Raw genomic sequence first — 23102 nt, forward strand, 5'->3', positions numbered from 1 at the left:
TAAATGAAATAAAATGCCATTTTATTGTTCAGCCGTGTCATAACCTCGTCTCCAAAATAAGCACAGCAGGACTACAACTGGTTCATCAACCTAGCTACCCTTGATAGCACATAAAACTGGGTTTTATTAGACCACCAATGATAGCGTTAAAGACTTTTCTATCAGACATCCAATGATAGCATACAAAATAGTTGTTAACCTACCAGTGATACTGTATATAAAACACTTGTCTCTAGATTTATCCCCGTCCCACCCTCAATTTAACCCATCTCCCTCTTTAGAACATTTGTGACACTGACATATTTTATGCTTAAACAAGCACATATTAAGAATGCATAATTCTCCATTTTTGAGATTATAAAAAAAACTACACAATGTTACACTTTAAGTCAGAGTACAATTCAACTGATTATTAGTGTTCTACACATTCGGCCATAAACCAAAGGAACATTGTATAATATCACTATAACTTAACACTACATGTAATATACGTTTTAAAAAAAAATTACAAATGATTAGCATTGAAGAGAAAATGAAGATGGCTAGTGCGAAGGCAAGCTGGGTCAGTACCATAACAGAGAATGAGTAATACAAAAAGAAATAAAAAAATAGAATAAGAAAAATAGAAACAAAAAACTGATACAGGCAAGGCTAAAACATATGTGTTTCAAACTTTTAAGATCCACCTCATGTGCATTCATACATATAGGTAACCTGCTCCAAGACCTCCATTGTGTGATTCCACATCTCTCTGAAACTTTTAACCCCCCACCCCACCCCGCCCTCTCGCTTCAACTTGCTTTAACATTCCCATGGCAACCATCTTCTTTGTTTTCTTGTGTCAGGCACTTTCCAAGACCTCTTTTTCCTCTCTTTACCTTCAACAACTCTACAGGCCAATCATAATGCTGCTTCAGACAATACAGGCCAATCACAATGCAGGTTCTATCAGAATACAACTGCCAAAGAGCAAAAGGACAAAAATTTTCAATCAGTGTGTTGCTATTTACATCAATATTGCTTTTTACTGTGAACTTGCGAGTTATGTTTTCTGTGGAAGTCTTTCTTACCAATCCTACAGGTCGGTGTCAAACCAGGCCAGCTGGTTGCTGTCCATCAGGTCTTGGGTGTGGCCAAGGTCTGGCAACGGATCAGTGTGGTGGCCCAGGTCAGGCAGTGTGTCAGCATGGTAGTCAGCACCTTCCATCATGGGGTCCAAAAGGGAGTCCTGGCCGTAGGCTGCTGGGTAGGCCCGGTAGGCTCCATCTGGAAAGGCAGAACAAAAAATTAAATTCATGCAAAAGGTTCCAAGACTGATATATTTTTTTTATTCTGAACAAAAGCATAGTGATACATTGTCATTGCAAGGTTGCATCCAATTATATATTGTAGTGAGGAGACATACAATTTTATCGCTGATCACAATATAAAAAACACTCACAATAAATTGATTGTGTTGAATTTTCATTATGGGATTAAAGAGGAATATTATCATGGGTCACTTGAAAAAGCTGTCAAACTCTAAAAAGTTGCAGTCCTATATTGAATTCCTGATTTTTTTTTGATTCACCAAAAATGTTGCACAGTGCAGCATGTCTCTTCCCTATGGCTGGCTGTTATCAACTTATTACTGACCTTATAGCCCCCAAAAACCTTAAAATTAGAATGTGTTCAAGCTAAATCTTGAATAAAGTAATAATAGTATATATAATATAAATAATAGTGTTAGTGGTGAAATGGCCTTTTGTTATTGTTATATTAATGTAATTTATGGTGCATTTAGTTGGCAGCTAGATCACCCTACTAACATGGCTTTGTGCCTCCATTTGTGTGCAGTTTATTTGACCAAAGTGAAAATGTTTCAAAGGCTAAATGCCAACAGATATTGATTTAAGGGGAAAATTTCATTAGATAACATGTTGTGAATTTTGGAAATGAATACATCTAGTTTTCTCCAATAAACTTTGGCTTTTGGACATAACAATGCCTGGAGTAATCTGAAATGTCTGGATCACACAAGTTGAAAACAATCACACACTGCCACCACTGGAATCCAATTCTACAAACAGTATTAATACTAATAATATTAATGGAGGCTAATCTTTACCTGCAACGGTACGGAAATACCAGGTTTAAAGAGAATGAATACCCATGCAGGCTCTGGAATGTTGCTTTAGATTTCAAAGTAACATAAAGCTCAGGGTGATGAAATAAGAGGCTGAAAACAGAGAAAACACTCACCATCCTGCCGGTAAGCCAGAGGGTCTCCCTGAGCTCCCATATCCAGTCCCAGGTCTCCAGTCTATAAAAAGGAAAAAGAGTGATGCAGAGCGATGAGTAAAGCCAGACATGGGCCAGCCTACCTACAAGAGTGGATGTCTTTGTCCCAGTTGTAGAGTACATTATTTATTGCATGTGGTATGTACTGTAAAACACTGACATTGTTGAGCACAAATTATATTTCTGGTCAGTTTTTCAGTGTGAAGGCACTACATTCTAAAAACCTCTATGTTGTACTTGATCCTAACTTATTTTTATATTTGTGTGTGTGTGTGTGTACCTCGTTCCAGGCCATGGGCTCAGTTCTGAACAAAGAGCTGGTCAGCTCCACTGACAGACGTTTCTTGTAGTCCTGGGGCTTGTCCTCAGACATGCGGAACAGGACGGCCGCAGCATAGGTTGCTACAGGGAGACAATGCACAGCAGCATAAGTCAAGCACACAGACGATCAGAAATGTGTGCACGTCCTGTATTTGTGCATGTGTACTTACCGACGCCCTCATTGCGGGAGTGCAGCAGCTCAGTGAGGGGTGCAGTGGCTCCTTCAGCCTCGATTGCCTCAGCAGCTTCCTTGTCCTGAGCCAGTTCACACAGCACACCTGCTGCCACACGCTGGATGTTCTCCACTGGAGAATACAGCAACTGGAGACAGATTAAGCAGAGAGAAAAAACATTTGAAAAATACAAAGGAGAGTTTGTGATATGCATGTGGTGGGGGTAAAAAAAAGTGAGGGAGAGATTAGAATCAAATGTGCTAACTTTGGTAAACAACTTAATAAGTGAAAGAAATGTACATGGCTAGGGGACAGTCAGTGATTGTCTGTAGCAAAGTTGTGGGAATAAGTTTTACCTGGACAAAGAGTGGAATGGTGTTGAGCCCTCTGATGACAATTCTGTTGTGGACATCCCGGGCCAGGATGTGCAGAGCTCCTGTGCAGCCTTCCACAATTTCCTCCATGCGCACACCCTCCTGTTTGTGTTTGAGGGGGAAAATTTAATCAAAATACACAAAAATTTTGAAGGTTGATGAAGAAAGCCTGAAGGGTTGTTGGCTTGGTTACAGACCACAAACTGCTGCTGGTTGCCTCCCATGCTGGTGCGCCTCTGGGTGTCCTGGTGAGCCCTGACGAGCAGTTGGACCAGCCGTGGAATGGCTCCCTGCTCCCGCAATGCACTGTGGTTGGCTGGGCAAAGAGCCAGGTTGCGGATCAGTCCAACTGTTGCCTAGATACGGGGGAATTTAAAGACATTTTAGTTAGTAAAAATTGAATCATGTTAATCACGGGCGTCAAGATATGAAAGGTTGCTCCAATATTATCTTCTGGGGCTGCAGATGTCTACGATGGCTACTGACCTTGATTAGTGGCCAGTGAGACGGAGGGTGCAGTAGTTTGACCACCACAGGCAGGCCGTAATGAAGGCGCACAGCATTCTGGGCCATCTCAGCATCCTGGTGGCGGGAGGTCAGGTGACGCAGGGCGCAGACTGCAGGCTCTGTGATGTCCTCTCTGTCGCCAGCCCTCAGCACTGTTCGCACCAGAGCCTCGATGCCTCCAACCTAACGTGATGACATCAGTCAGAGGAACACGTTGCTACATCACAAAACTAACACCACAAATAAAGCAGCTAAATCAAAATACACAGTCTACACTCCAGAGATAGAGTCATGTTGAAAAGTTAAACCATGTACCTGGCAGACCATGAGTTTGTTACTATAGTTGTTGCAGGTCAAGTTGGAGAGGATGCCAGCAGCACATGTCACTACATTGATGTCATCACTGCCCAGCAGCTGGACCAGGGTCCCCAGGAGACCCTCCATTCCCTCCTGGAGAGAGCAGATGATGCGTTGTCAGGGACACAACAAATGAGGGATGGGGAAAAAGATGCATCCTAAATAATTTAGCATTTAGTTGTAAAAGTGTTATATATATATATATATATATATATATATATGTATGTTTTCCTGACACGCTATTGAAATTTAACACTACACAACAGTTATTTACATTGAACCAGGGGTCTCATTTGACTACTGAGAGTATGTGTGTTGTACCTGTTTAGTGGCAGCATCTGAAAGATTCCTCAGGGTCCAGAGGCAGTTCTGGACCAGACGCTGGCTGGGGTCTGTCAGGTGAAGCCCCAAGGCCTGCATGCCTCCTACACACACAAACCAAAGTACAACAAACAAATTCATTACATCAGAGGAATTTCACCTTTGTAGGAAACCACAACTAGAAAATATATCCAACATCTGTAACAATACCTACAGTTGCACTGCAACGAATTAGACCAGAACATTTATATGTATATTCATTGTATTGTGTTACCATTCAAATTCTGTACGTACCGGCCTCTACGATAGCAGGCTTGTTGCTTGAGCAAACAGAAAGCACCTTGAGCACTCTGCTTGTGGTCCACAGCAGTTTCTCATATGTGAAGGTCCTCATGATGTTGACCAGGGCCTGGGGACCCCCGCTGGCCAGAATGATCAGCTGAAACAGGGACAGGTTTTTGTTAACACATGCTCCAAAATACTGCTGGACAGAAACATGGACAGAATTAACAAATACCTGTAAATGCATGCATAGATATGTTCAACTTCCAGTACCTTGCTTTCCTGGTTGCCATATGCAAGGATCTGCAGGCAGTCAGTAGTGATTGCCAGGAACTTGACATTGGTATTAGACAGCAGCGCCACCATCTTTTGCAGTCCTCCAGCCAGGCGCACCGCCATCTTTGCCCCTTCCTGATGCAGCAACAGGTTGTGGAGCGTGGTGATGGCATAGAACAACACACTGTCCACTGGCGAGCTGGAAAAAAAATATCCAAAGGGAAAAAAATCGTCAACAGTCTGAAACAGCTTTTTAAACAGCTATAACACCACAAAATACAACTAAAAACACAGTTTTTATTTGCAAGTGTTAGAAACAACTGGTTCAATTCCTGGTTTGTATTACTTTGGAGCACCGTAACACGACAATATAGTTCAGTGAATTCTGTCCACATCTGCCCATATAATACAATTATCAAGGAACCGTTGGCACTGAATACATTTTAAGACAAAATAAAACGAGTGCAGATTGGATTAAAATTCAGAGTCTCTTTATAATGTAAACCATCGGCATACCTTAAAAGATGTTTCACTCATGGTGGGTAGATAAACAAATTGCTACCTGCATTTGAATCTTTTTGCTGATCATCTCGTTGTAGTCTAGTAAAGTCAGGTAGTTCATTGTTCACTCTCAAGCAACTTCTCCATTTCAAGTGTAGTAATATGATTCCAGGTGCAAATTCATGTGACATCAAGCAGGTCGCAACTTGCCAGCCAGCTAACTGTTGTGGCTGTGTGTTTTGGCTTTTCATGGAGATTACAAAGAGTAGAGTAAGGGAGGAAGGCATTTTAACAGTCTCAAATTTCAAATCAGTGCAGTATTGTAAACCAGTACACATATGAGCAGCAAGGAAAATCTAACAAACACTCAGAGGACACTCTGCCATCATGATGCACTGTCAAAAAAAACAACCGCAAAACGACAGGTTCTCGACATTCTAGTTTATAGCCTAACCATTTTATTGTGAGGGAACTGATACTTCACATATGCAGTGAGGAGCACCACAATTCCTCTATTTTCTTACCCCAGCATCTTGACCAGGGCAGGAATGCCTCCAGACTTAAAAATTGCAAGGAGCCCCTCACGATGGTGAGAAAGGTTGTGCAAGGTGCCAGCAGAGCAGCGAGCGGTCTCCACATCACCAGTGTTCTGCATGGCACGAACAACGGCCGAAACCATTTGTGGCGAGCGCATCAGGGCGTGGCGCGATGCCTCCTTCTTTGACAGTTGATGCACCATTACAGCTGCTTTGTTCACGACAACCTAGGACAGGGACAATGCTTTTTATGGACGCATGTATAGGATGGGATAAAAATGCATTGCTAATAACTTACATGATACCACATTACTCAGCAGGCGCTATTTTGGTATGCCAGTGTGTTCATGGGTACACGTACCTGGTCCTCATCATTGAGCAGTTTGGTCAGCTCAGGGATGGCACGAGTGGCCAGCTCCGCATCATCTTGATAGTTGATGAGGTTGACCACTGCGTGTTTCAGCATCTGAGAGGGCTCTGCCAGGCGCTGCACTGCTGTAGGGTTGGCAGCATCCAGCTGGGTAGGTGGGATCTGGATACCCTCCTCCAAAGTCTCAGGGAACATGGCAGCACGCACACGCTGGGCCCGGGTCATGGCATACCCTTCAATGTCTAAAAGTAATGCGATATTGTGATTAATATCAGGAGATTACAGAAATGTGTAAATGATCAGAGATTTATACAATGCATAGTAGCTATCACAAAACGGATATATCATGATATATGTATCAGTATCCTGTATACCTGTAGGCTCAGGAGTGAAGGGCTGATTGAATTCCCAGTCATAGAGAGTAGGATCATCCTCCTCGGCATCAGGGTTTCCCTTGCCACTCAAAGATGGTGCTGTGGTGGTGACTCCAGACTGAATGCCTGAATCCAGGTAGGACTGCTGCTGCCACTGGCTCACTGCAGCCTTGCTGTCTCCCATTGCCATGTCCAACTCCATCAAATCAGCTACACAAGGGGGGAGGGGGTGAAACATAAGAAATGGCAGATTAGGAGAAGAGCAATCTGTTAAAAACTAACAAGGTTTTTATAATCATATTAGTAATATGATAACATTTGTAAATTTAAGATAATACAGACAGAAGATGTAAGGATTATAAAGTAATAGTTAGTTGTCATGACGCTAAAGAGGGACCCTAGGTGAGACTGAAAAAAAAATCCTGTTTAATCAGACAAAAGTAAACGGAAAAACAACCAGCAAAGAAAAAAGTTTTTTCTCCGGTGTGCATATGCCCTCAGGTACTGATCATAATTTGAAGTATGTAAACATCAAATTCCTTTCAATCCAAAAGCACTTTTTTTTCCGGAAAGAGAAACTCACAAAAGACGAATTGTGATTACTTTGGATACTGTGACATGTGCCCACCTAGCTCCTTTTTTAAAATTATTTTCACAGTGCCACGAGGCATATGCTATTTCACTCTTATATAAAGTTTTCTGTGCGAACACAAAAACAACATATGAAGGGCAGTGATCGTATCAGCACACAAGTAGTTTAAATGGAACTAAGTTTTTTCATACTTACACTGGGTAGCCATTGTTCTTGCCTGCCCTCAGCCCGCACAGCAGATATGTCTGCGTAAAAGGATACACAGGAGAAAATAAGACAACTCGCACTCAACCTTGAGTTTTTGTTTGCCAAAGCCAAACCTAAACGTAACATTTAAGCGTTTCTCCTACGTGGCCTCAATAATTAAACGGATGTCTTCTGCGCTCACGTTACCTGTACACGCTCCTGGTGGTTCAGACGCTTGTTTGGCTTTGCTAACGGAGCTATGAGGGGAAATGCCGAGCCTCCACCTCCAGCCGAGAGAGTAAAGCGGTGGGTATTTCCAGGCCAGCACGAACACAATTCACCATTCAGCGGCAAGGAACATCAAAGGCATTTTTCTCCCCCTCCCCCTACCACGGCCAAGTTCCGACCTCGCAGCTTGGGTTTCCAATGAGAGAAACTAGCCCCTCCGCCCCGCAATCACTGCCATGACTCCTCCTCTCCTGGTGCCTCTAAGCTACCTAATCACAAACAAAAACCCCAATATCTACTGTATAGGTTGCATCAATAACCAACCAGGTTTTATTCTTGACATTTAATTGAGCACCGAGGCGCTAGCATGCATTAGCCATCACTGTTAGCTAACAGGTTGGCTAGCTTACCTTGAAAGCTCGCTAAGCTAACCTAACATGCGTAGCTAACCCCTCCGCTAGTTGGCTAACTAGCTAACATAAACAAACACTGTTCGTGGCTTCACTCACAAAGCCCAGAATGTTAAGACTTGTCCTGGCACCAAACTGTTAAAGATCAGTATGATTACAAATCGGTTCATTGTTGGGATCGTGACTCTCAAGCGAGCCCTCCAAATGTTTAATTCTGGTTTGATTAGCTTAGCTAACCAGGACGTATGGAAAGTAGATCCAAGCGCCACCGTATAAAACCTGCTGTGCTGCCAGCCGAATCAGAAACCCCCACCGGAGCCCCCTCCCGAGCCAAAGATGATTTTCTTTGGTGAAGCAAACATTGACGCGCTGTAAATCCGTTATATAATAGCCATAGTAAACATATTATCTTTACCAGAGTCGAGCGGCTCCTCCGTGGTTCTTCTTAGGAAAATTTTCTCCTTTCTCTTGGCTGGAAATGGGAAAAGGGCTGCTAGGTGAACCACCCGTAGAAGTCCGAACCACACCCGCTGTTGCTCCGCCGAAGATGTTGCTTCCGCCTGTGCGATCGAACATCAAGATGGCGAGGGAAAAAAATACAGTATTCTGCCGCACTCGGAAAAATAGGGCGCCATTTTAAATAAAGTTTTATCACAGAAACCGCTATTTTGAGGCTACTTGCAGATATTGATGCTTTTTTAAATGTTAAGAGAAATCGGCCATTTCAGTTGTAACAATTTTCACCAATGGAAATTAAAGATGTGTGATACTTGCTGTAGTGGTAGGGAGGGTGAGGAGTATTCATTAGAAAGGAATGTGATTCATGAGCTGCTGTGATATGAAGGAGGGGGTTAATTAACATGCAGTTAACTCAGAGGCACAAACATTTCCCCTAACATGACAGTACCATTCATTCATTTACCTTAATCAATTAAGACGTAATTCGACACATGAAAGGTGCCTCTGGAATTCATTACCACCCCAACTCAGAAACATTGATTCACTCCCCCATTTCAAATTACAACTCAAAACACATCTGTTTAAAACTGCCTATTCCCTCTGATGACAATTGCCCTGTCCAATCTATTGCATTGTTCTTAATTTTGTGTATTTTATTGTTGTTTCTTTTTTTCTACCTTTTGTACGTTGTCCTTGAGTGCCAAGAAAGGCGCCTTCTAGATAAAATGTATTATTATTATTATTATCTCTCTCATCAACATTTCTCACACTTACACTTAGTTAAACTGGGACTTATATGCAAATGATGAACTGCAGTGGTTAAAGGAAGAAGAAAACCACACAATTTAACCATAAAGGATGTTGTGACTGAATATCACTTTTCCATAGAAACCAATGAACTGATCTCATGAAAACAAAACACTGATTGTAAGGTCATTTATCTCCACAGTTCTTTTTCTGGGCACGTGCTGCACAACATGTGACATCTAATCAGTTAAATCCACTAAATTTGAAGGCAGTAAATCTGAGACATACTCAGCTATATATAGGCTTTTTTATGTGTCTTTATATGTTTTCTTCTTGGTGTTGTATACAATTGCTTATGTGTGCATCTTCATTTTGCAATTATCCATACACTAGCTGTGATAATGCAATGCACATGCCTGAAAAACAGCAGTCTATCTAACATCAACTTAAATGCATCTACTTTTGCTTCTATTTCAGCCTCTTGGCAAAAATAGCTATATGAAAAGAAAATGTATTGATATTAAATGAAAGCAATAAAGAAGAATGTCATATATAAGAGCCCCTGTCCATGTGTCCGACACGTGCTATGTAGGAAAGGTCAAAGTCCAAACTTTCAAAGGTGATACTGCAATACTGGGAAAAGGAAATGTATCACCATTTATTATACCACAATAATCACTTAGAACATTTTCTATTCATATAATCATTCAAACAGTGACAAAAATGTGTAGCAGGCTAATAATAAAACAGCTGCACGTCTCAGAGTGTGGAAGTGTAATAACTGACCACATGCTGCCAGAGAAAATGGAAATATGACAATATATTTTTCATACACTGCTTAAATTGAACCAATCATAGGGTGGTGACATTTATTTCAGCTACTGCTTATGGATTTTCATTATTTTCTGCTTTTTCTGTCAGTATGTGGCACTATAACATCACACCCTCAGAATAAAACCATACGAAGCTATAAGAAGCTCATCCACTGTCTCCAGCTGTGACGGAGAGAGAAGCAAGTCTATTACATTTTCCCAAGTAATGACAAATGTAGCAGGGCGAACAGAAAATACTATTTTAAGCACCATGTGCCTTAAAGGCACCATCAAACAAGTAGACTGGCAATCAGCAACCTCTCCTCAAAAACACAGACCCAGATTTATTTATAAAATAGAAAAGCAAAACCCTTTCTTAAACATGTATTTGTTTATTTGGCAAAGTTAGTCGCTCTTATTCCTTGAAATGTCATGCAGGTGCATATTAGGTATGAGGTAATGTCCAGTCTTCTCATGATAATGATCTGAAATGTATTGTTGGCCATTTACCTGCTCAGAGCTGATGAAAATACATACAGAATGAAGCCATAAAGTAAGCTGCACACAACAGTATCCCTATCGTGATATTCAGAGAAATTATTCAGATACATTACACTGTATTATTGTATAAATTTACTGTACATAAATAATGCAAATCATCCAAGCCCCCCTTTACAACGGTGAGAGATCAGAACCTGCCAGGCAACAGCAGCAGTAGCAACAGAGCCTTTAATAACAAAAAATAACCCAAAACCACTTACAATGCAATAATCCGGCAGCAATGACCTTAGTGGTGAGGCTCATAAATTTGAGTTATTGTCAAGGCTAGTAAGTAGGCCTTCAACAAGGCTGATTAAAAAACACTCAAGGGCATCACAAATGGCGATTTAATAGAATCAATATGTCCAAGAGTTCACAGAAAACACAATGAGCATCATCAGTGTAATATGCAGAACTGTATTTTTTTATTTTAAGCTGTTACTTTGTCTTCTCCTCCTCCATTTCCTTTTGTTTCTGCCTGCACTGAACTCAAAACAGTAGTGCATATGACACTAAATGCTTGTTGTGTTTCAGCCATTTCTAAATCATTTTCAGTAATTTATTCTTTAAAAAGCAAAAAAAAATTCACAAGGTCACTTCGACAAGTGGATGCTTACCAACATGGTCCAACCACAGTTTTCTATATGAAGTAAACTCAGCTGTGAACAGCAGGGCTGGGAAATACGGCCAAAATCTTTCACATTGTACCGAAATATGCTGCTAATTATAAATTGCCATAATGCTGGTTTGTCTTCATGTCGATAGAAAACAATATAGTATGGACATTTTAAAATCATTCTGGGGATATATTTCATCCTATCGCCCAGCCCTAGTAGGCAGTTTTTGCCTTTATAACAATTCCCCCGACACAAAATATAACTTTTTATTCAAAATGAGAAGAAGAGAAATGACTGGTCAAAAAATAAAACAACAAAAAACAAAAACAAAGAGAAGCCAGATGGATGAATCCGAATAAATACACCTTTTATTTGACTGATTAACAGATCTGATTATACAAACGCCAACACAGAGCTCTGAAATAACAGGACCAATCAGCGAGACAATGACTGTACATTCTTGGTGTGACCCTCCCTTGTTCTGACCCCCTTGCCCACCCACCGCCCCGCCCGCAGTAACTATGGAACTGAATCACTAGTGCGTCTTTCTGTACAAGTAAAGCTCAGCTACCCACCTACCCACCTACATACCCACCTACCCACCTACCCTCTACATCCCTCTACCAGCCTCCCTTTTCAGTGCACTGTCTGTTATCTACAGGTTTGAGCAGTATCTACCGTGAGGGGAAGTTTGGCCAATTGTAGAACTGGGTGCCATGATGGACCTTAGGTGCCCTTTGCACAGGCCTAGTGTTTAAGTGTGATTCTGAAGTATCTATTTGTTTCTGTTATGTTTGGTTCATGTAGTCTAGCAGACAGTGCTGCTGTAATAATAGTGTATGCACTGTTTTAAGAGCTTGTAGTGTAAGAGCATAGTCATGTTTTTAAACTTTTGGTTGAAATGCAAACAGCCAAAAATCTCTCGACATACAGGTCTAGGTTGAAGAAACTTCCTTAATTCTCTCCGTCTGCGTCATTCTCCCCCCTCTCTCTCTCTCTCACACACACACACATGCACACAAATACTGGTATGTTTGTCCCTTCATCTTAAAAAAAACAAGACTGCTTGCAATTTTATTTTAGGCATTTTTTCTCCTCAATCTCTTCCTCTGGCCAAGCGTGATCTGCCCCACATACATAACACACACAATCACACAATCATTCCTATAGTACCTTAAGTGCAGTTTCTTCAAAATGCACCCTTCAGTAGTTCCTACAGTAAAAACACAAACCATCACAAGAAATGGATGGATAAAACACCCTCGCTTTCATTCCTGTAATCAATCTTTTTCAACCTGCCTCTCGCTCCCTCTCATCCCAACCTCCACAACCCCATTGGTCCCCCGTACCCATTTACTCTCATGTAACAGACAGTCTTGTATGTAACAGTGACAAATACTCGCCCTCAGCTCAACAGCCGGGAGGAGAGGAGAGAGGGAGGAAGGGAGGGGGGGAGGGAGACAAGGGTAGGGAAAAGGGTTGGGGGACGAGAGGGTGAGTTCTTCTCCTTGAGGAGAAAGTGAAAGATGATGGGGAGGGGAAACTGTGTGCCTAGATCCCTCTTTCTCCCCGCATCTTTGTGATGGAGTGGAGGGAGGAAGGACAAGGGAAGGTGACTGAGATGGTTAGGGGGGGAGGGAGGGGGGAGGAGAGCAGGGTGGAGTGTGTTGGTCTTCATGTGTCCTGGCCGTCGGTGGCAGGGGCATCGTTGGCATTGGGTAAGTCCGAGTCAGTCTCCCGGCTGGATATGCGGTCCAGCTCCGCCTGTACATCGCTCAGGCCCAGCTTGGAGCCTGCATCGAGCGTGGGTAGATACATTCAGATTAGTACCAGAACAAAAGAAAAATTAGTATTTTAGCAGTGCGGTAAGTGACACGGCTTTGAGTGAAGGCACAATACAATAAGCACAAAGGCAATTACACATGGTTACAATAAGAGCTGGGTGAAATTAGTATTGGCAAAACATTCACAATAGTATTATTGGGGTGATATTAACAGGGTGTAAGTATTGTTCTTTAAATCCAATCCTAAAAATTTCACAAGACTGGACTCAAGTAATTTCATGTCATTTGCTACAAAAGGAGTTAGTTAACAGACAGAGGGTACTGTAATTGAGGTGGGAAAATAGTTTGACTTTACCTTGTTGAGTAGATTAGCTTTTATAAATGTTAATTTATAGAATTTCTATGGTATTTATACCATATGGGGCAATTTGTTTATATAGATTTATTACAATAATTCATATTTAAATTTTACAACCCAGATTCCAAAAAATGTTGGATGCTTTAAGCGTAAATATAGCAGAATGTAATAATTTACTGATCTTTTCTTGATATATAATCGATCAAAAACTGTTCAAAGACAATATTCTACATGTTCAAACTGACTCACTTTTGTTTTTTGTGAATATACTGTCTAAAGTTTATGTATTCTGGGTTTTTATGTTGTACACAGCATCCTAACTATTTTTGGAATCAGGGTTGTATCTTTATTTGTTTAAAGCCCCGACAAATACTTACAGTGGACAAAATATCGGTCATCATTCTTTAACGATTTAACCATTATTAAAAAACAGCTTTATAATAATATGTTCTTCCTTGTTTGATATTTTTTTCTTCTAAAATGGAGTTTCTGGGTTGCCTTTCTCATTATCCTGCTTTCTAATGCATTTGTATCATAGATTTTATTGCTCTAAATATATCAAATATACCTTTAAAATTCTCTCTATCGCAACAGAGAAATGCCATTTGTTAACTATTGTATAACAGTATTGCAATACCAGTATGATCCACTGTATCATTTTCTCTAGGTACCTACTTTAAAACAGACCCAATGGTGAAAAGATCATTTTTACTGAAATTTTGAGCAAAGCTGCATTTAAAAAAAATATGTTTCTAACTAAAACTTAAAAAAAAAAACATTAAAACATTTCACAGAGAATCAATACATATAAGGTATACAATATACAAACAGTATAAGCCAAACATGTTGGAAAATATCAAGTTATATATTTTTCCCATATCGCCCAGCCTTAGTTAGAATCATGTGCAATGTTTGTGGCAGATGTTAGTTATGAGAAATGCAATGCAACATGCAAAAAAAAAAAAAAAAAAAAAATATAGAGGAGCAAAAACGGAGACAGTGTATTAGGGGGGGGAAGCATGAGGAGTGCATCGTCATTAAATCAATCAAATTAAATGATCCTGGCATGACTGGCACTTTCCCCCCTTACCACACAGGTGAAGGAAAAAGTTAAACTCAGAGACATATTGGTGGTTCTGCAGGTAATTTTTACATAGTTAAGGATCTTGCCTTGACTATAATTACTACACCTATTTGGGTATATATACACACATACAATACAGGCCAAAAGTTTGGACACGCCTTCTCATTCAATGTGTTTCCTTTATTTTCATGACTATTTACATTGTAGATTCATCAAAACTATTAATGAACACATTTGGAATTATGTACTTAACAAAAAAGTGGGAAAGAACTGAAAACATGTCTTATATTCTAGTAAGCAAAGGGTGGCTACTTTTAGGAATCTAAAATACAAGACATGTTTTCAGTTATTTAACACTTTTTTGTTAAGTACATAATTCCACATGTGTTCATTCATAGTTTTGATGAATCTACAATGTAAATAGTCATGAAAATAAAGAAAACGCATTGAATGAGAAGGTGTGTGTCCAAACTTTTGGCCTGTACTGTATGTATGCATATATGTATGTATATATATATATATATATATATATATAAAAGAACTGAAACACACACTTTGCTGGTGCTTAAGTTTGAAAATGCAACTGATGTAACAAACCGGTTTCCTCATAACAAAAGGGATATGGTGCAAAAGTAATTCAATAGCCATGGGATCATCTCCTGAACTACAGCTCACATGATCTAATCTATTAATCTAAATAAACAAACACAGCAAAGTCCACGTGTGTTTGCACAGGAAGTAAATGAGTGTTACAGGAAGTTTGATCCTGGCATTGTTCCTCCGCGGATGCTGGAGAAAGTCGGAGGCTCGGGGGAGGGAAAGGGTCAAATGAAATATAGGGATGCTTCTGAGATTGAACAGTGACATACACGAGCAATAATTAAATGAGGAAGATCTCTCTCACACACACCTTAACGTGGCCAGCATCCTCTGACTAGTGCATACACATACACACATTGTGAGTGGTGTTAATGATATGAGATTACACAACAGACTGTGAGCAAAGTTAGGAATGAAGAGACAGACACACAGAGGTTGGGCGTTTGGAGTTTTTTTTCTTTACCATATGTTATGTTCATGTCTGGAGTGGAGGACAGGAGAGTGAAGAGGTGAGAAAATGAAGGATGGCAGATGGGAGGTGGAAACCAAAAAGAAGCTGATTGATGAGGAGAAACTAAAAAATGGCTTTAAACCCTGTAGCACCCATTAATGTAACACTCTTCTGAAAATGTAGTCAAATTTGCACTTATACTGATCGAACATGTAAAATGCCACATCGGGCAAACAAATTAGTTGAACATTTTTGAATTTGAAATGAAGAAAAAAGTGGACCTTAATACATTTTTTTAAACTTTTTTTTTAGGAAAGTAACTTTTTTTTTAGGAAAGTAAAATTAATGTGTACTTTTAAAACCCCTGGTGATTTATTTCCTGATAATAAATGACCACCACTTTGCATTGTGAAGGTAAAAAAAAAATGGTAATATAATATCAGTCAGGACATTTTATCACATCATTGGTGAATTATTGTTTTTTTGTTACATTTTCGCTAAGGATAAGTGCAATTTTTTCTACATTTTCACAAATTTATGACATTATTGTGTGCTTTAAATCCCAAAAATGCCTGAATAAAATAGCACATTTTCTCTATCCAACAAAGCCAGAGCATCACAGCAGCCGTACTCTCACCTGACTTGCGTACTGTTCCTGGGGTGTTGTTACCACCGCCTGGCGTCCCAGGCCCCCCTGTCCCTGCCTTCTTTGTCAGTAGACTGTTGAAAAAGTTGGCCAACACGCCCTCACTGGTCTGACCTGCAGAATGGAGAGACCAGAGTTAAAACACATACGCAAAGCATTGCACTGACTGAGTGATGGTCATATGTGGCTGTGTGAAGCATTGAAAAGTGTGACGTACCCGACTGTGGCATGGCGTTTGCTACGTTAGCCGCTGCGGAGCGATTACTCGTCCTGGGGGAGCCGGTGGGTGCTCTACTGGTGGTGTCCTATGAACGACGACAGTCTTTTTCACACATACGGACACCAGAGAGGGCTTTCCTCTATCTAATGAGCCAAAACTTAAAATAAAAATAAAAAAAGCTCTTACCACTGGTCGCCCTGCTGTCACGGCAGGCTGTTTGGCGAGCAGCGACTGCAAATTAGAGCACAATATGCACACTCACGCCAATTAGTATTTAATTAACATATCAGGACCCTTAAGTCAGATTTATTGGAGGACCAAAAAAGCAGCAAACCAACTGAGGTTAACACAACAGAAATGTTTACCAACCTGCAGTTTTACCAGAAAGACTTGGTCATCTTCTGCCTGAATCTCCTTTTCATGTACAATCTGGTGACAAACAAGAAATATATTTATTTAAAAAAACACTTCCAGTCCTCGTTGGATGAAACCCATTATGATGCCTGCAGGGATATTGAGTATATCTTAGCACCATCGCTGTGAAAAATGATGCAGAAGGTGATGATACATAGCGTTACAGCAGTAATCAATCTGTTAGATTAGCTGGCTTAAAGGGATCCATCAAACGTAGCCGTTTCTAGTGGGAGCCTGTACCTTTCTGACTGGCGGTTTGACTATTACTTCCTCAAAGCTGTCGTCGGCTTTTACTGACTGGAAGTTCTCGTGAAGTATGGCGATCTTCTTCTCATTGTCCCAACCTGATGGACTGAGAGAGCAGAAGAGAGGTTACGAACCACCATGTAAGGATCACTGTAAGGTCCTATATACACACACACACAGAAGGCAGACTCACATGAAGACAGCATCTTTTTCCACCACTTGTGCCGGGCAGTGGAAAGGAAAGCCGTAGAGTCTGTGGACCAGGTATTTGTACAGGATGTCCAGGTTTTTCATCTCCTTCACTGACGTGTAAACCAGAGACGCCCCGTCTGACACGGCTGTCAAGGTTGTTTTATTTTCCCAAACAACACCATTTATAAAAACAGGAGAAAAAAAAACACTGCAGTGACAGAAAATCTAGCAGAGCGGATTCTTGGTTCATTTAAAACGCAATAACCCTTGCAAACCTAATGCAGTTTCCACTCAGCATTGACTAGAGGAATGATTCAGAAAAATAAACTGTTTCAAGCAGTACTGGGTAATCTATAACTTTTATGGAAGTCTCTTAGCAACAGAGCAATATCAACAACAACAACGCTTCAGATACAGCTTACAGTGGCCAAAATACTGCAATAACATTCCTGCTGGGACCTTTGCCTTTGGCCTGAAAACAAAACACCTTGTACCGCCGGTCACTCAGTTGTATCACCATCCTTCATCACTGAACAGTTGGACATGAGGAAAGTTCAGGCCAAACTGTGGATGAATGTCTTAAATTTCAGCACCTGACAGGGGAAACTGCAGAGTCAGAGGTATTGATCAACAGCCCCATTAAAACCTCTGGGAATACTGTTCTGTGACCAATACTTTCATTTTCCTTTTCTGACACTATTCATTTTTGCTTGGACACATTTTGGCTCACAGCAGAAACAATGTTCGGTTAAGGATACACTGCAGACAGAAACGTCTGATATGAGACTGGATGAAGTCGAGGTGTTCGTCTCTGTAGTCGTGCTCCTTCTCCAATGTGCTGATGGCGTCACACTGAGGACAGATGAGGAGACGTTGGACATGAGAGTTTTTATTTTACTGTCATTTCTACATTTTACACAATACCCGAAAAAATATTCAATACAATTTTTGATACTTGCAAGGAAAAACGAGGCCATGCAATTTTAGACTTGTAGTAGACTGTAGTAAACCTCAACAATATTTAAAACTTTCTACATAAATAAAAACTCTTTCTGAGATGGTGCACGTGTTGAAAAAGCCTCTAGTTACACATTCAAAAGGCAACAGTCGCAGAAGCTCTTCCCTTTGCCATCTGTTGTGTGAGAGCCACATTGTTGTAGCGGTTGCTTGCTACAGTAAGCACGGCAGTTTATAAGACAGCTTGCCGTATGTAAAGCTGTGGCGATAAAGTCGGGACATGTGTTTAAGCTGTTATGTGCAGCGTACGATAAAGCTTGAAGTGAATAAAGTGAAGTTAATGAACGCAACAGTGTCTTTAATGAGCCGACACAATCATAAAGCCCCAAAACAATTATACACAGGCTTCATTAGTCCAGTAATAATGTAAAGCACCCAAAGAAGACTTTAGGAAAAAAAACATGCTTCCAAACAAAAGCTATGTGAATCAGCCAGCAGTGTGTGTGTGTGTGTGTGTGTGTGTGTGTGTGTGTGTGTGTGTACCTTGGTGCAGACGACCACCACTGGTATTCCCAGATTGTGTGTGAGTGTGTTGTCTCCCAGCGGCAGGAGTACACTCTCCTCCTCTTCACTCCTCCTCTGTGGGGTTCCATCCTCCCCACTGCCTGGCTCTGTGTACTCCTGGAACTGTTTTACAACTACACACACACAAACAAACAAACAATATTAACGTACACAAACAACAAGAAAAACTCTAAGGAAACGTTTGTCGTTAATTTGCATTCACATTCACCAGTATTCTGTGTTGTTGTAGGGCTCAAGTGCAGTTTCTGATACTTAGAAAAGTACTTAAACATGTGGGTTTATCATTCCCACATCTGGGCACCCTCAGACAAAACCCTTGAAAGGTCAAATGTAAAGCTTTTTACAAAGGTTTCGATAAAGAGGCTCCTCTTTTGGGAAGTGTTTTCATGCTACCAAGAGCATTGCAGTGAAGAAACTCTGACATTTACTTTGTTTTCAACTTTATCTAGTCGTCAGTCCGACTGCTGTCAGTATGACTCACGTCTGTGCTCCAGCTCCCGCAGCGTTTCCGGGGCGACCCGGAGTTTGTCGATGTGTTCCCTAGCAACAGCGGCCCACTTCTGGAGAGAGTCCAGGGCGTTCCACGGCCGCGACATGTCAAGCGTTATCAGCAGCAATGTGTTTCCGATTGAGTCCACTGGCACGGCTACTCCCTGCAGACCTTTGTGGTAAAGGTCTCCGTCTAACACCCAGGCATTACACCGAGTCTGGTCTGAACACACACACACACACAAAAAGATGAGAAAAATTCCTTTAAAAGGTATCCTATAGTGTAAAAAAAAATTAAACACAGGTCTACATGGCTTTCAGACAAACAGTGACTTGCTGGTTACCATCAATGTCGTCGTCATGGACACTGAAGTAGAGGTATTCCAGGCCACGCCCCTTCATGAACTCTTCAACCCCCTGCAGCCTCGCAACCAAGGTGGTCTTCCCCGAGCCGACCTCCCCTAAACACACACAAAACCAGTTCAAATACAGAATTTTGGATAGTAAACAAATTATCAATAGGAGCTTCATCCATCAGCATCCAGTGCCATAATGATAATAATATTGGAGTTTAGTGCCTGAACCATGAATGCTTTCAGTTTGAATAGGGAGCAAGAATTCTAATTTAGCAGAAGAGATGAAGAGTAGCATACTAACTGAAACACACCACACTGCTGAAGGTGAACTATTTATCCATGCATGCTGCTGCACTCTATGAGCTGTATTAGTCATATAGGTTTCTTGAAAGGCACTATATAAATATATATAAAGTTATTATTTATCATTATTTACTGAGGGGTAATAGAAAGGATGTGATGTGCACAATATCCAAAATTAGGATTGCACAAAACTGCACCAACATCGGGATCCAACCGATGATATTTCATTAACTATTAATCTGCACATTACTTTGGTGATTCATTTATAAATAATTTGTTTTTTTAAATGCCAGAAAATAGTGACAATCACACATCACAATATCAGAAACCCCAACGAACAGCTCAAAACCCAAAAATAGCAGCTGGAACTAGAAAATGTAGAATTTTTGCTAAAAAAAAAACAAAATTAACTTAATAATTGAGAAGAAAAAAAATTCAGTTATATTTTCTGTAGGGATGCAGAATCGTGAAAATAAAATAAAAATAATAATAAATGCATGCATTCAAAAAACAAAGTTCAATAGCTGCAGTAAGTGCACACCTGAATACAACAAAGGCCAAGTGAAATTTAGTGACAAAGACGGATGATTTAATATTCCATAATTGTGGCCTCAGTAAATCTAACTGACATCACTGTGAACAAAGAAAATATAAAACCGTTCTAACTCTTATTTATTCTTTTTTTTTCTTCACAAACATACTTTTGCTTTTACAGAGAATTTTAAATTCAAGAAATCTAATTAAATGTTTTTGACATAATCTGTCCAATCAGACATGTCCATGTACTAAATACTCAACACTGCAGACAAGACACCACCACCTACTGTATTGCAGTATGTTGATGCTGTCCTTGTTAAGTAAACCTATTTGGCTTTGTATTATCAGCCGAAAATTTATCAGCTCTAAATTCATTATCTGAATAATATAATAACGTAAATGTACCATTATCAGCAAATAATTTATAGCTACTGATCTATATCGTGCATCCCTAATTTTCTGTAAATCACCTGATGCTTCAGCAATAAACAATTATGTATATGTGTCACACTGTAAACAATCCACTTGATTCAAGCCACACAGCCTCATCATAGATCAGTGCAGTTTGTAGGATCATCAGGCCTAATATAAGTGTATATTTACTGACAATGGACTGTGCCTGCATTGGTCCTGGCATTACTGCTAGCCTCACATTGTTATTGTTACAGTGTCTGTTATAAGGTCAAGGCTGCAGCCATTCTTGCACTTTGCCACATTATGTCGACAGGGGGACTCAATGCATGAAAAAGAAGCAGAGCTTGCTGGTGTTGTCATGGGCAGCATAACAGACAAATGGCTGCAAAGCCGTATACATCGAGCAACCAACTTGCTGATTAGCTGGAACGGTTACAAGGCTGCGGATTATCTCAGACGGATGTGTAGACAGTGTTTGTGTTTGGACAGCAGAGGGACACGAGGACAGAGCGAGACGGGGAGGCACCCTCTCTGCTTCAGTCGCATAAAACCCCCGTGGAAAAAAAACACACAGGCTGATGGTCTGTCTCGTCCCCTCAGCATCATCTCCACCTAGCTGCTGCTAGCATCACTGGATGCTAGAATGACTTGCAGTGTTTCACAGCGGGCCGATTCTCTCTCATAAGATGATGAGGGAGCGTGTGTGTGTGTGTGCGCGCGCGCGCGTGTTTATGTGTGTGTGTGTGCGCGCGCCCCCCTGTCCGTGCGTCCGTGTAGGCACTCAGGACAACACACCTGTCTCTCTATGGTAGCCGACGCAGCCGCATGAACACAAAAGCACCCTCAGTCCAGAGCAAGCTAGCTTAGCTATCGTGCAGAATTAAGTCACCAGGTTGAGATGATCGCCCAGCTAACGATGCTTATTGGCTAACCAGGAGACTGCAGACACACACAGATACCCACCCATGACCAGGACATTTTTCCCAGACGGTAGCTTAGATCTTGAATGGGTTGACACTTCACTCAGGATGGTGGACCTGCAGACAGAACAGCCCCGTTACAACACGACCAAAACAATGCTCCTTCCTTCATTCATTAACAAACAACGACTGACAGCGAGGAGCTAAAGCGAGCTAGTGCTGCTGTGTCTGGTGCTGATGCTAGCTAGCCTCGTTAGCAAGCTAGCTGTCAAACCATCCTCATCCCAGGACAATGGACCCTCCGCGCCCGCAGACCCCGCTCATAATAACCCGTCGTAAATAACGTTTCGCCCACCATAAGTCCTGTCCGTCATCCTCCTCTGGGTTGGAGTTCTCCAGTGTGCTCTTAGGTCCAGATGATGTGGAGGATAATAATGCACTCCTCCCTGAAGTCGCCATCTTCGCAGGGCTTGTAAACCGAGCAGAGCGCCCGGATGTAGCAGCTGTGTTGCTAACCTAGCCTGGTGCACCGCACGCCGGGGCCGGGGCGTGGTCCGCCCGCACAAAGCTGGGCTCCGTGCTCCAGACATGACATGATCTCATCCGCAAAGAGACAGAGCAGGACTGACCATCCACACATAGTTATAAACAGAGTCTGCAGCCGAGTATAATATTAAAGTATCAAAATAAATCTGCGATATAAAAGATATATTGGGAAAACTGATTTATTTTATTTACTCTATTTATATTTTTTCATTTTACTTTTATATTGTTTATTATCTACTATTACATATTATATTATATTATATTATATTATATTATATATATATTATATACTGTACTATTATTATTATTATTATTATTATTATATACCGTCTAGTAACTATAGCATTGTTGCCATCATATCACCAGTTTAATTATTACTATCATCTTGCCAACCATCCTACCAACTGATGATGTTCTTTTCTTAACTTCTTAAGTGTCCTTGTTCTTGTTTCTGTTCTGTCTATCTATCTATCTATCTATCTATCTGACTATCTATCTATCTATCTTTAATTATTTCAATTTAATTTACATTTTTATGACATGCTTGTGTACACTGTGACTGACCTGAGCTACATAACATCACCCTGTTAAAATAATCGAATAACTCATTTTTTCAAGTTTTGCAGGAAACAAAAAACTTCACCAAAAGTGTAACATATGACATTTATTGATCATTTCACTCAAAAAGGATGTAACAAAGGATGGCTATTGGCATAGTAGTGTGACTTAAGCAAGAT

The 23102-nt window shown here is 40.8% G+C and overlaps 2 protein-coding genes across 3 annotated transcripts; both read right to left on the minus strand.

The window, feature by feature from the left end:
- Window positions 1-8654, minus strand: LOC131984710 (catenin beta-1-like). Of its 2 annotated transcripts, none has more exons than XM_059349634.1 (17): window positions 8504-8654; window positions 7460-7509; window positions 6673-6882; window positions 6290-6540; window positions 5917-6155; window positions 4889-5090; window positions 4628-4772; window positions 4334-4437; window positions 3971-4105; window positions 3635-3838; window positions 3346-3504; window positions 3131-3250; window positions 2772-2922; window positions 2561-2682; window positions 2242-2302; window positions 1071-1266; window positions 1-959 (listed from the first exon to the last, which is right to left on the minus strand). In XM_059349634.1, exons 2-16 carry the CDS (start codon window positions 7470-7472, stop codon window positions 1076-1078), a joined length of 2307 nt encoding a protein of 768 aa, XP_059205617.1. In that variant the 5' UTR covers window positions 7473-7509; window positions 8504-8654; the 3' UTR covers window positions 1-959; window positions 1071-1075. The 2 variants fall into 2 exon arrangements, with proteins under 2 accessions (XP_059205617.1, XP_059205618.1); XM_059349635.1 differs by lacking the exon at window positions 8504-8654 and adding an exon at window positions 7658-7816.
- Window positions 8655-9902: 1248 nt separating this feature from the next.
- Window positions 9903-22331, minus strand: dync1li1 (dynein, cytoplasmic 1, light intermediate chain 1). The gene is made up of 13 exons (XM_059350466.1): window positions 22175-22331; window positions 21863-21936; window positions 19634-19750; window positions 19282-19512; window positions 18759-18913; window positions 18017-18110; window positions 17260-17395; window positions 17061-17172; window positions 16776-16835; window positions 16593-16637; window positions 16404-16491; window positions 16178-16300; window positions 9903-13056 (listed from the first exon to the last, which is right to left on the minus strand). The coding sequence occupies exons 1-13, from the start codon at window positions 22276-22278 to the stop codon at window positions 12938-12940; spliced, it is 1458 nt and encodes a 485-aa protein (XP_059206449.1). The 5' UTR covers window positions 22279-22331; the 3' UTR covers window positions 9903-12937.
- Window positions 22332-23102: the final 771 nt, after the last annotated feature.

Source organism: Centropristis striata, chromosome 14, assembly GCF_030273125.1.
Source record: "Centropristis striata isolate RG_2023a ecotype Rhode Island chromosome 14, C.striata_1.0, whole genome shotgun sequence".
Lineage (NCBI taxonomy): Eukaryota > Metazoa > Chordata > Actinopteri > Perciformes > Serranidae > Centropristis > Centropristis striata.